Raw genomic sequence first — 12,301 nt, forward strand, 5'->3', positions numbered from 1 at the left:
AGAAGACAGATTATTCCTGCTCCCATCCCCCCAAAAAAGCATATTTTGCTGGTAGGACATAACCATAGGAGTAGTTTCCTCAAGTTGATGGAATTGATGGATATTTTTCTGCTTCAAGTGAAAATTGTCATGTTGAATAAATGGAGCCCATTCCTCTTTCAAAGAGAGTGTGTTCCTTTCCCAACTTGGGTCTTTCTGGGGTGTTCTCAGTCCTTTCTTCTCCAAGTTTGATTTGCCGCCATTGGAAATGGTGCACAACACATGTCCTCTACCCAGAATGCTTTGTACCGTGCCCTCATTGTATCTTCAGCCAGGCTCCCGTCTTCATCAACTCTCATTGCTCATCCTTGGGGCATAAATCCTCTCTTACCCTGTGTCACTGAGTTCCTTGACTGCTTTGACTTTCTCCCGTTTGTTGCTGTGATTTCTGAACTGCATGTATCTGATTTGCCTTTTCCATGCCTCTGCCATGGCTGTAGGATTTCTTTGTGAACAGTAACTCCAAGCAGGTAAGTGAGCAACTACCCAAACCTTGCTTAGTATAACTTCTTGGCTCACTGTAAGCTCAGAATGTCTTGGCCATCCTTTTTTTTTTTTTTTTTTTTTTTTTCCCCCCCAGATAGTGTAATGCAATGCTTAGGTAATTCCACACTGGGTTTCAACTCTTAACTGATAATTAGCGGTGTGCTTGAAATCTCAGTATGACAGGAGACCGTTGAAGTTTGATCACCCAGTGCCTCTTACTATAAACTCCATATTGTCTTTGTTTTTTCCCAAACTGTTAAGTTCCAGAGCTCTTTGCTTTCCTTACATATTTAAAATGCCATGATCCGTGTTTAAAATTGATCCTGACCTCGAATAAAATCAAACTTGCTGTTTATGAAGTTAGTCTGTGTTTTCACCTTGGTGCCCAGTTTACTCAAACCGTATTTTATATAGAATTTTTTTGTGCCTCTTCCACCATAAATTATGACTGGCCATCATTGCTTACAGCTTTTTGTACAGCGGCAGAGTATGGAAGTAGTGTTTTGTTGTTAATTCAAGTAATTGAACTAATGCCTTGAATTGCCCCCTCTCTGTTATCCATCAGGCTCCAGGGTAATGAAAGGTACCATCTGGGCTTGGGACCTTTCTGTTGCACATGAGGATGTTTGGGAGGATTTATTGTTTGGCTTTTTGAGTGCTCACGATGCAAATGGCTCCGGAGTGAATGGGCCCTGCAAATGGCCAGACTAGCAATGGCAAGCCTCAGCCGAGCTTGATTCATAGTGACAGTTCTTCTGTCTGCTATCCATAGGGATTTGGGGGACAAAAGGAGGGCACCACTCACTGATAATTTATGCACGCTTAGCATCTTCAACTTAGATGCACTTTGTTCTTCCAAAAATGCTTTTTCAAATGTGGGTGGTCAGCGTTTCTTATTATTTCCCTTTGTCAACTAGATTTTAGCCCTTCGTTTCAATTCTGCCACCTCCTTACACTCCCTCCCTCACCATCTCAGCTTTGCGCGCGTGTGTGTGTGTGTGTGTGTGTGTGTGTGTGTGTGTGTGTGTAAACAGAAAATATAAAGGAAAAGTGTGTGTCTGAAGTCAGAATGTCCCTGTTTGACTTTGACGGATTTCTTTCATGCTCTTTATAGAAAGAAGCAGATGCCATTGATGACACTCTGAGTTCCAAACTTAAAGTCAAAGAACTTTCGGTGATTGATGGTCGGAGAGCTCAGAATTGCAACATCCTTCTGTCGAGGTATTGTTGAAGTTGAATAAACATTTTTGGTAGGACCAACTTTTCTCTCTGGTGGCTCCAAACCATGTGTTTGTGCCTATTCTTATAATCGGACTCTGCCGAGATTCAGTTCTTTGGATTCTCTTCCGTCTGAGGTGAGGAGAATTCGTGGCGCTTACTTTCCCTGAGCAGAATGTATCAGAGCTGGATGCCTACTTTCTTAGTTTAATTTCCTCAGGCTTCTAAAGTTAAAGAGTGGAACGTCCCAAGTCAATGTTTTCTTTTGTTTTGTTTTCCCAGAGAGCCTGTAAAATGGATTTTACCTTTATGTATATTTCCTGGCTTTAGGGGTATTTTGTGGGGTTTTTTTTGTTATTTATTTATTTATTTATTTATTTATTTATTTATTTTTATTATATGAATTTTATTGTCAAATTAGTTTCCATACAACACCCAGTGCTCACCCCAAAAGATGCCCTCTTCAATGCCCATCACCTACCCTCCCCTCCCTCCCACACCCCATCAACCCTCAGTTTGTTTTCAGTTTTTAAGAGGTATTTTGATTAAGTAACATTGCCACAGAATCAGCAGCAACCATGAAAGCTCTTTGTCTTATTTTGCTTTTCGAAGTCACCTTTTTATACTTAGAGTTTATGTGATTTCATGCTCTTTTTGAGACATTTTTATGACTAAACAGATATGTAAATCTCAAGCCCCAGTGAAATGCTAATTTACCCATTTCAGCCCTGTTCAGAAATCTTTCTCATAATTAGTGAACCATCACGGCCTTGGAACTTGAAAAGAAGAAAGGAAATTTGGGAGGCTGAAATCTGCTTATAGCTTCAGGCACTGTGTCTGTCATCCCGGGCATTTCAAGTAGCTTTTCTGTATCTAATTTCTTCTTTTCTCTAAAAGGAACTTTTATGTCACGCAAAGATACCTAATGCTTTTGAGGTGAACGAAGATCTAAAGAATCCTGGGTTGGGGGGCATTAAGTATAAGTCCCATTGGTCACGTTCTGGAAAGAATGTCGTGTATGTGTTAAAGCTGGCGTGAGGTGGCTGCTCTTTCAGGGAGCGCAGGGAGGGAGAGTAGCAGTCTTTATTTTTCAGATGATCTTACAGTGAATTTCTTTTAACACAAAGTGCTGCTGCTTGGTTTACAGCACGGAGCTTGATTATTAGCCAGATATATATTACTTTAGGGAGCAAATGTTTCTTTTGGTAAAAGAGAAACTGAAGCTTAGTGAGATCCCTGAATTTTAATATAACTAGTAAGGTAACATGAACCCTCCTGTTAGCATTTCATTTCTGCCTCTGGCTGGAAGCTATGTAAATGTCCAGGCCCTGTACTTAGCCCCCCTTTTTCTCCCTGAACACATGCTGATGAAGATACCAACGAAATAATCTGAAGGTCTACTTATTTTTCTTCTACAGTATCTATAATCTGTTTTGTTACAACTTCTTTTTACAAATAACATTCTTAATAGTGAAGTTAAATGAAAATTTGGGGAAAGGTTTTTTTGTTTTTTTTTTCCTAAAGCCTGGAATTTCTGCCTATATCTTGTGCTTTTGCAGTCTGGAGGAACACTTTTTAAACAGCTTGACAAAGGGAGCTATCACTGAATTCCTATAGTATTTAAGTGCTCGTAGGAGCAAAATCTGTGACCTAGTTCCTCACAGACAGATTATTCTCAGTACGAGATGTCAGCAAGGGTCATAACACTAACACTAGCTATAGATTAGGTTCCAGTTCTTTCTGGCAAACTTCCCATCCCATTATTGAAGGAATTATTTCGTATTTGTGATATATAATTCCCTTGTTACCTTAAAAGTGTCAGAGCCTAAGGTGACTTAGAACTTGAGCGTATCTAAACTCTCTCTGGAAGATAATTTTAAGAAATTGCCTTGTATCTGTTAAATTATCTATTAAAATCCAATTTAATGAATAAGTGTCATTATAACGAGTATAATTAAAAAGCATATTATACGTAACAAGGTAATTTTGAGTCCCAGTTGACCTTATGGTAATTAGACGTTATGGATCAGGTTCTAAAACGTCCTTTCCCACAGAGGATTCAGCCCCACATGCTTTTCTTTTCCGTGATCGATAGTTTTACTCTTGCCAGGAAAGCAGAGGACCGACCTGTAATGTGCTGTGTGGCAAAGGTAACAGAAATAAAGCAGATTGAGTTCTAATTTGGGTTGTATCTAGCTGTTTTTTTTGTTTTGTTTTGTTTTTTTAATTTTTTTTTTTTTTTTAACATTTATTTTTGAGACAGAGAGAGACAGAGCATGAATGGGGGAGGGTCAGAGAGAGGGAGACACAGAATCCGAAACAGGCTCCAGGCTCTGAGCTGTCAGCACAGAGCCCAACGCGGGGCTCGAACTCACGGACCGTGAGATCATGACCTGAGCCGAAGTCAGCCGCTTAACTGACTGAGCCACCCAGGCGCCCCCCTAGCTGTTTAACCAGTCAGTAGTTCACCTTGTTTTCATTCTCCCGTTTTCTCTGGCAACGCCTTACCACACGTGAAAGGAGCTAGGGGCGGAAAGGAAGGAAGAGATCTTAGAGTTACCACTTTGGAGCACTGACTTGCCTGGCACTACGTGGGGTGCCATAGAACGCACCACGATTTTAGGTAGCACTGCTGCCTTTGAAAGCTCGTGGCTATTTGGAGAAGAAAAACAACACCAGCAAGATGACTTGTGAACAGCTCAGGCCCGGACTGATCCAACCAGAAGGAGCCAGGAGCTGAGCCGAGTGAGGACACCGACGGGGCTCAGAAGAGAAAGTGGGTCCCAAAGGGTGATAGCAATTACATGGCATGGGGTCGAGAGGCAGTTCCAAGGAGGTGTACAGCAGAAGCCAAGGCACCCGGGGTGGAGGGGTGGGGGAGGTGCAGGGGGTCGATGCACAACTAATACAGAGAGCCCTGCAATTGTAGCAGTCATCAGTCATAACAAATGGGACTGGGCAAGAGAGCCTGTGAACCATGCCGCGTGCCTTCGTTAAGGGTACCAGTCAGCCCAAGCTCCAGCCGCACCCTCCTGGTCTATAAAATGGAGATCGTGAAATAGTGGCCTTGCAGTAGGCCCTCTCGATGTGTGAGAGTTAGACCCAGCGCATGTGCAGTAGCAGCAGAGAACCTGCATGGAGTAGTTGCTCGTTTAGTGGCCTGTTAATGTGCCTGTGGGATCGGGAATTGGTGCAAATTGTCCAGGACGACACTTTGTTTTAAGAAGGTTTGAAGTTTGCCCTCTGCAGTTTGCAGGACAGGTTGGAAAGGGTGGCGACCTGGAGGCCACAGTCGCCACTAGATAGGTTCTCCCTTATGGCCAGGTGCGACCCCGCGAGAGAACTGAGAGAGACCGCCCTCAGCAGTACTTGGAGACGGTTTTGTGCACGTGGACGATGAACAGGAATGTTTCCAAGTTGATGTCAAGATTTCCTGCCTTTCCACACTTACTTTCTCCTTTTCTGCTGATTTCGTTCCCCAAGACTGGTGACCCTCTCCATTTCTTACCTTGCTGACAAGAAGTTTAATCCCCAGCAACACAGTCATCACACCAGATTCCACCATGAGATAAGCCTGTGACGTATTCTGTGGGGGATGTTTCATAAGCACATATGTCCGCAGCGCTTGGTTATCCTTAAACGCTCTTCCTTACTCCCATACCGCAGAAGTTAGTGGACCCTTTGGTCAGGCACCTGCCACAGCCCTGCCTGGAGTGGAGAAGTCAGTCGGGAGGAAGGCCCTCCCTGCCCCACAGGCTGAACAGGGAAGGGAAGTGAGGGCCCTTCACACCGGGCTTGCAGCCTCAGTGGCCAGGGTCACTTGCAACTCCCGGAGGGGAGGCTGCCTGGAAAGTGTGATTTTGAAGCAGAAGTTCCCGGCCACGAGGGACCCTGCCTTCCCAGACTGGAGAAGAGAGTGGAGGAATGGACAGGACATTCCTTAAACTAAGAACGCTCACTTCAGGCCTGGGCAGGGTGAGCAACAACCTACTGGGTATCTATAGGTGACATGTGGCAATTTAAAATTCGCCCTGCTTTATTCCCTGAAACAGACTTCTCCCTTCCGAAATAAAGAAAGAAACTTGGAAGCTGGTTTATATTGCCAAATGAACCCACCTAAAATACACTTTTATGGAGTGTTCTGCCGTTCTTTTTTTTCCAGATGCTCACTTAACATGGCAGCCCGGGGTGCAGTAAAGCACAAAAAGCTACTTTAAAGTAGGGGGATTTGGCTTAAATCCACTGAAGCAGAGCTAAGGCTGATCTCGCCATCCATCCCTAACTTATTTTAATTACGCCTGGATGTTCCAATTCTCTTGGCAAATTTTTGAAATACTTGAGTGTAGCAAGGTAGACTTAAATACTGTTTTAAAATGGCCGATTTGTTTCCTGCCTTGTAAAGAAAGTTGAAGTGGATGTCTCAAACGTTGCCACCCTCCAGCACACCAGAACACTGCCAAGCTTTAAAAGCAATTAAAACGTTAGGATTGGTAGGGTCCTTAAATTACAGAGATTAGCGACTCATTCTGTGGATGACAGATGATACTAAGAACTCGGGCAACCTACAGAGCCATCCCAGAGGGCGGAGTACCCTTCTCCCCTTTCCCCAAGGGTACAGTTTCTTTGTCTGCTCCAACAGGCCACGTGCAAGGCAGTATGTTGACAGGTAGATTTTCTTAAGTACTATCCATTAAAGTCTCGAGTCTCTTTGTGGGACACATAAAGAGAAACCAAAATTGTTATGAATTAGAGCTAGTGTTTAGTCCAGACAGCCTCTGGGGGTTGAGAAGCATAAATATATACAATTTCAAAAGCAAGGAGCTCTGCACTCCATATGGGGAGCTAATGAAATGCAAATCTGATACTTCAAGTATTGTTCTCACTCTGATTTTCAACTCCTTTTCTTTTAAATGTAAAACAGAAGGACTCAGCAGAACCACACCATAAAGTAGTTTCTTCAGCTCAGTGTGAAAAGGACACAGAACTAATTTATTTTTTTCTTATAAGTGGAGCTTTTCTCATGATGCCTATAGATGTTTCCACGGCCGGTTGGTTTTCATTAGTGGCAGTTTCAACCTTCCTTAGCATTCCTCTTCCTTGGCCTTGCATGGCTGGACTGTGGTGTTCGCTCTTAACTGACTCATGAGCCTTTAGTGTTCTGGAACTGAGGGCTACCCAGAGCCTGTACAGTGATGCCAGCATTATGGTTTTTACCTTATCATGTGTTTTACCCATGCCAACTTAGCTAGATTGTTCCAGTTAAAGTTTGAGGGTTTTCCATCACGATGTCCTGGTGAAAATGTTTGTGGGGCAATGATTGTCCCAAGAATGACTAAAACAATCTAAAGAAGTCTGCCCAGGTCTAGGGAATTATGATGGCACCCTACCTCAGACTAGGCGATAGAATGGATCTCATTTTAGAACATGGGCAATTTTCTCCTGTTGCCTACATGGTATATTTGGATTTGAAAACATGAGATGAAAGAGAATGGTACTACTGGGGCACCTGAGTGGCTCAGTCGTTTAAGCTTCTGACTTCAGCTCAGGTCATTATCTCATAGTTTGTGAGTTTCAGCCCCACATTGGGTGCTACCAGCAGAGAGCCTTCTTCGATCCTCTATCCCTCTTTCTCTGCCCCTCCCCCCCTCAAAACAAAACAAAACAAAACAAAACAAAAAAACACAGTACTAGTACAATAGGATTGACAAATTTGTTCCTTCCCTTTCCTACTTATCGGCACACGAAACAATATTCAGCATAAATAGCAGGATAGATGGTTTTAATGAGATCATGTCAAAATCTAGGGGCGCCTGGGTGGCTCAGTCGGTTGAGCGTCCGACTTCAGCTCAGGTCACGATCTTGCGGTCCGTGAGTTCGAGCCCCGCGTCAGGCTCTGGGCTGATGGCCCACAGCCTGGAGCCTGCTTCCAATTCTGTGTCTCCCTCTCTCTCTGCCCCTCCCCCGTTCATGCTCTGTCTCTCTCTGTCTCAAAAATAAATAAATGTTAAAAAAAAAAAAAAATTCAAAATCTAGAGAAAAGGACAAGCCGAGTTGTCCAAAGTGGGGTGTGTGTTGTCCAGCTCTACCCCCAGGGTTCTTTCCTCCTTCTGTGGCCTTTGTGTCCCGCCCCCTTCCCCACACTCATGCTGCCCCCTCGTTTATCTGTGAGAGCGGCAGTAGCCATGTGTGCTTTCATACCCATGTGTCTTGAGTGTTTCACTTACCATTTGATTCTCCCAAATGTTACAGCCACCTTTAAAATAAGAACCCTATCTTCTAATTCTTGTTTAACATTTCTGGGCCTAATGGATGTTGTGTACAGAGAGGAAACGCCAGTGAAATAATGGCCGTGGGAGTGCTTGGGGAAGTGTTCGTAATAACCCTACTAAGTGCTATGTGAGAATGTTTAGGTTACAGAAGTACTGCTGCTTTTTTGTCCCCAGTGTAGAAAAGTCTGTTGGAAAGTGAGACACCTAGTTTATGAGCTTTATCTATGGACAGGCAGTGCGTAGTGCTTTACATGCATTATTTCACTCCATAGATGAGAAAACTTAAGGCTTTTTTTTTTCTGAGTTATTTAATTATTTATTTATTTTGAGAGAGAGAGAGAGAAAGAGAGAGAGAGAAAGAGAGAGAAAGGGCATGAGTAGTGGAGGGGCAAAGAGAGAGAATCCCAAGCAGGCTCTGCACTGTCAGTGCAGAGCCCGATGCAGGGCTCGAACCCACGAACAGTGAGATCATGACCTGAGCCAAAACCAAGAGTAGGACACTTAACCAACTGAGCCACCCAGGCACCCTGAGAAAACTAAGGCTTAAGGAGAACTCGACCCGAGGTCACACTGGCCAGGAAGCGTCACACAGGACTGAGGCCCAGTCTGATGCCAAAGCTCCCGCCTTCAAATATTCTGTGTGAAGGCTTCATGTCTTGCTCTGTATTTGTGTGTTTATGTCTTCATCTCCAGGCCAAAATGTGATTTTTCTTGAAGATCATAGACTAGAGGAACAGACAAATAACGTTAATATGCCACTTTAATAGTAGCTTAAAGAAGTAAGATATTTTTAAGTAAGTCTGGGTCTAATGCTTACAAATAGAACAAAAGAATGACTCTATTTTTCTAGCTAATAATCTGATTAAGATTCCCCCCCCCGAGTTTAGACTATTGTGTCTAATAAAAACACATTTTTACAAGTACATTTTAACTTCATGACTTTCTTCATAGTCAACACTTGTTGTCCTGACATAATCAAGCCATAAGTCCTAAAATTAGTTAATCATATAAATTTATGGTGAACAGAAAACATATTTGTGGTTTTGCTTAAATTCTTCCCTATTAGATATTAACTAGATAAATAGATTTTAAAAGGAATTTGGGATTGGGAATCAGGAGTTTCAAGTTTGTGTTAGGTACTGCCACTTTCCATATGTTTGACCTTGGGCAAATCAGCCATTCTGAGCCTCAGTTTGTCCCTCCATTAAAAAAAAAAAAAAAAAAAAAATCATAGTTATTTTAAACCTCCAATGAAATATTATATGTGAAAACTCCTCAACCATGAAGTGCCTTACACATTCTATTCCATGTATTAGCTATTCAACTTTTTGACAGTAACAGATTCCAACCTTTTTTAAATCCATTTTTAATCTGAAAGCAGACTTTGAACATTCCTGATGAATAGTCAAGAATTCAGTTTTCCTCTTCTGTCTAGAATTCATGGATGCTGTATATTAAAGAGATAATTTGGATCTAGGTGTTTTCCCTATTTCTCATCCTCCGATCCCTTACATAAGGAAACTAAACAATAGAACATAACAGCTCTGTTCTCTTTGTCAGCAGAGCATTACAAAGTCCTGAAAGAATGTTAAAGCAGTTTCAAAATACTATTTTTAGGTGCAATATTGTCAGGAAATAAGCTTTCACTAAGAGATTTTGAGAAGAACGGTTCTTGAAAGTCAGCAGCTGGAGTAGCAAAATGAATGATCTTGCATTAAATTTTAATACCCGTGCCAATATGTGTAACAAAAAAATAAAATACTCTTTCTCCAGGTTGAAATTGTCCAATGATGAAATCAAACGGGCAATTCTAACAATGGACGAGCAGGAAGATCTGCCCAAGGACATGTTGGAACAGGTGAGCTGCCAGACATATTTCAGAGCGTAAGCGACGACTGGCTTTCAGCGGGGAGTGGGATACTGAGAAAATCTGGTTGCTGCTGGTGGACAGTTTCCTCATCTCTGAACCAACGTTGAATGTGGCTCTCTTAGGAGATTGTATTCTCCCATTGCCCCTCAAAATGATGGGTGAGAAGGAAGGTCACGAGTTTGTCAAATGCCTGAGACCCACAGTGCCAGATTCTGTCTGTCCCTCATGTTGCAAGTAAGGTTATTATGCCTTCAGAGGTCATGCAAATCTAGCTTTTGGGAAGTGTTTGACAGGAGTATGGAGAATCTCACTCGCATTATGAGGTCACAGACTGCTACGTAAACTGATTCATTATGGAATCCTTAATACAGTCTGTGTCTTGGCCTTGACTCGCCATTCCTACACCACAGGAGCTACCGTTACACCCCCAGCTCTGTCACCTGCATCGAAATCAGTAGTGTTAGCCGTGGCCGGGCAAGCTGAATGTGGTGACTTCACGCTTTCCGTGCAGCCTTTCTATAACATGCTCTGCAGCCACTCCAACTCGGTTACGTGTTTCTCTGCAGCTTTCTTCAGTTGTTACCCAAATGACAATGTTGTGGAACTAGCACATGCTTCCGGGGTTATTACCTGCTTCTTGGTCTGGACCTAAATTTTTCTGTGCTTTGTGGAGATAGCCTCCATGCTCTGAGAATGTTCTGTCTGCTTGTCTCATTGTCCGTAGGACATAATCCTATTTTGAGTGATTTCGGTCAAGAGGTCCACGTCCCTTAGTGCCAGGTCCTCCAAAGGTTAACTGTGGATGCCGGTGATGGTGATGCCAGGCTGGACTGGGTGTCTCATCGTAGGCAGACTCGGCTCCCAGAAGCAGAGGAAAAGTCTGTTTGGCGTTAACTAACAGTGATCCTGGGTGGCATGGCCGCTCCGGGTGGAGTGCCTGTCTGCTTGTGCATTTTCTGTCGTGTTCTCACTGGTGTCCCAAAAGGCCTCAGACGCAGAGCAGGGAGTGATGGCTGAAGGGTCACCACACCTCCGTGCGCCAGCCCCACCTGAAACCTGCAACTGGAATTGTCCTGGGGAAGGCCTCACACTTGGCAGTGGAATAACTTTTCATGCTGTCCTTTGTAATTTTTTTTTTTTTTTTTACATTTATTTCTTTTTGAGAGACAGAGCATGAGCGGGGGAGGGGCAGAGAGAGAGGGAGACACAGAATCCGAAGTAGGCTCTAGGCTGTCAGCACAGAGCTTCAAGCAGAGCTTGAACCCACGGACCATGAGATCATGACCTGAGCTAAATTTGGACGCTTAACTGACTGAGCCACCCAGGTGCTCCCATGCTGTCTTTTTTGAGGTTTGACTTAGTTATCAATACTTAATAACTATATACCAAGCCTATTGGGATACTTTGTGTACAAATAGTTTAAAGGTGATTCCTAAACCAAAAATTAATTTTTAGAGCATTTAACAGCTTCTCTGCACATACTTTCTCTTCTTCTCTTTCTCCACCTAGCAAGAGTCTCCACCCAGAGGTGCAGCCCAGCTCCCCTCTGCCCCTCTCTGGCCCCCAGGTGACCCTGCATGCTAGTTGCCTGCATCAGAAGCTGCTCACACAGAGGGAAGAACTGTGCAGAAAACTGCTTTGGTCCTTAGGCCTTTAGCCCCTATTGACAAGGTCGTATGTTTAAAATTCCACAAGATCTGTTTACTGTGAAATTGCATCCAGCGAAATTCCTCCTTGAGGGAAGGGATTTCAAAATCTTGCCAAAAGGGCTTGCAGTGCAAATAGAATGTACTTCAAATAAATACAAGTAAGAAAATCAATGGACTGATGCAGAATCTGGCCAAGTGGGATACTTTTGACCTGGTCTCCCCCGATAATTCTGTGTGTGTCTTACTCTCTGGTCTTCTACCACACTCTTTCTTCTCCTTCTCATTCTACTGTTCTTCCTCTGCTCCCTCATCCTTCACACAGCACTTCTCCCAGACAAGTTCTGAAGCTAACATCGCTTTACTCTTAATTATGAGAACCACATTCATTCCTTCCTTTCCTTTTTTAACTGCTGAGCTCAGAACTCAGACGAGATTAATACAGTCTTTCTTGGAATATGTACCTTTCTCCTTATTCCCAGGTGTTCGTCTAACTCTTCATCCTCTCTTAAAACTATCCACACACAGTCTGTCACTCGACTCTTCTTTGGGAAGGACTGAACCTTTAGCAGGTGCCTCTTAACAGTGTTCTGTACAAAAGAGAGCTAGTGGTTGTGGTATCGTGAACAGGGCTGTGGACTTTGCACAATCAATGCATGTGTCACGGGAGGAGGGGGAATCCCTGACACTAGACCTGAGTTTCTTTGCCCAGTAGATAAAAATCCAAACTGAAGGGAAAAAACAAGTTTTTGTCTCTTTCTCCCTTCTCCCTT

At 43.3% G+C, this 12,301-nt stretch overlaps 1 protein-coding gene across 2 annotated transcripts in view; it reads left to right on the forward strand.

The window, feature by feature from the left end:
• Nucleotides 1-12,301, forward strand: part of DAAM1 (dishevelled associated activator of morphogenesis 1) — a 174,284-nt gene that overhangs the window by 140,728 nt on the left and 21,255 nt on the right. For both annotated transcript variants that reach the window (XM_042943383.1, XM_042943384.1), the window contains 2 exons: nt 1,640-1,746; nt 9,786-9,870. In XM_042943383.1, coding sequence (XP_042799317.1) covers nt 1,640-1,746; nt 9,786-9,870 — 192 coding nt within the window. The remainder of the gene's footprint in view (nt 1-1,639; nt 1,747-9,785; nt 9,871-12,301) is intronic.

Source organism: Panthera leo, chromosome B3 (assembly GCF_018350215.1).
Source record: "Panthera leo isolate Ple1 chromosome B3, P.leo_Ple1_pat1.1, whole genome shotgun sequence".
Taxonomy (NCBI): Eukaryota; Metazoa; Chordata; class Mammalia; order Carnivora; family Felidae; genus Panthera; species Panthera leo.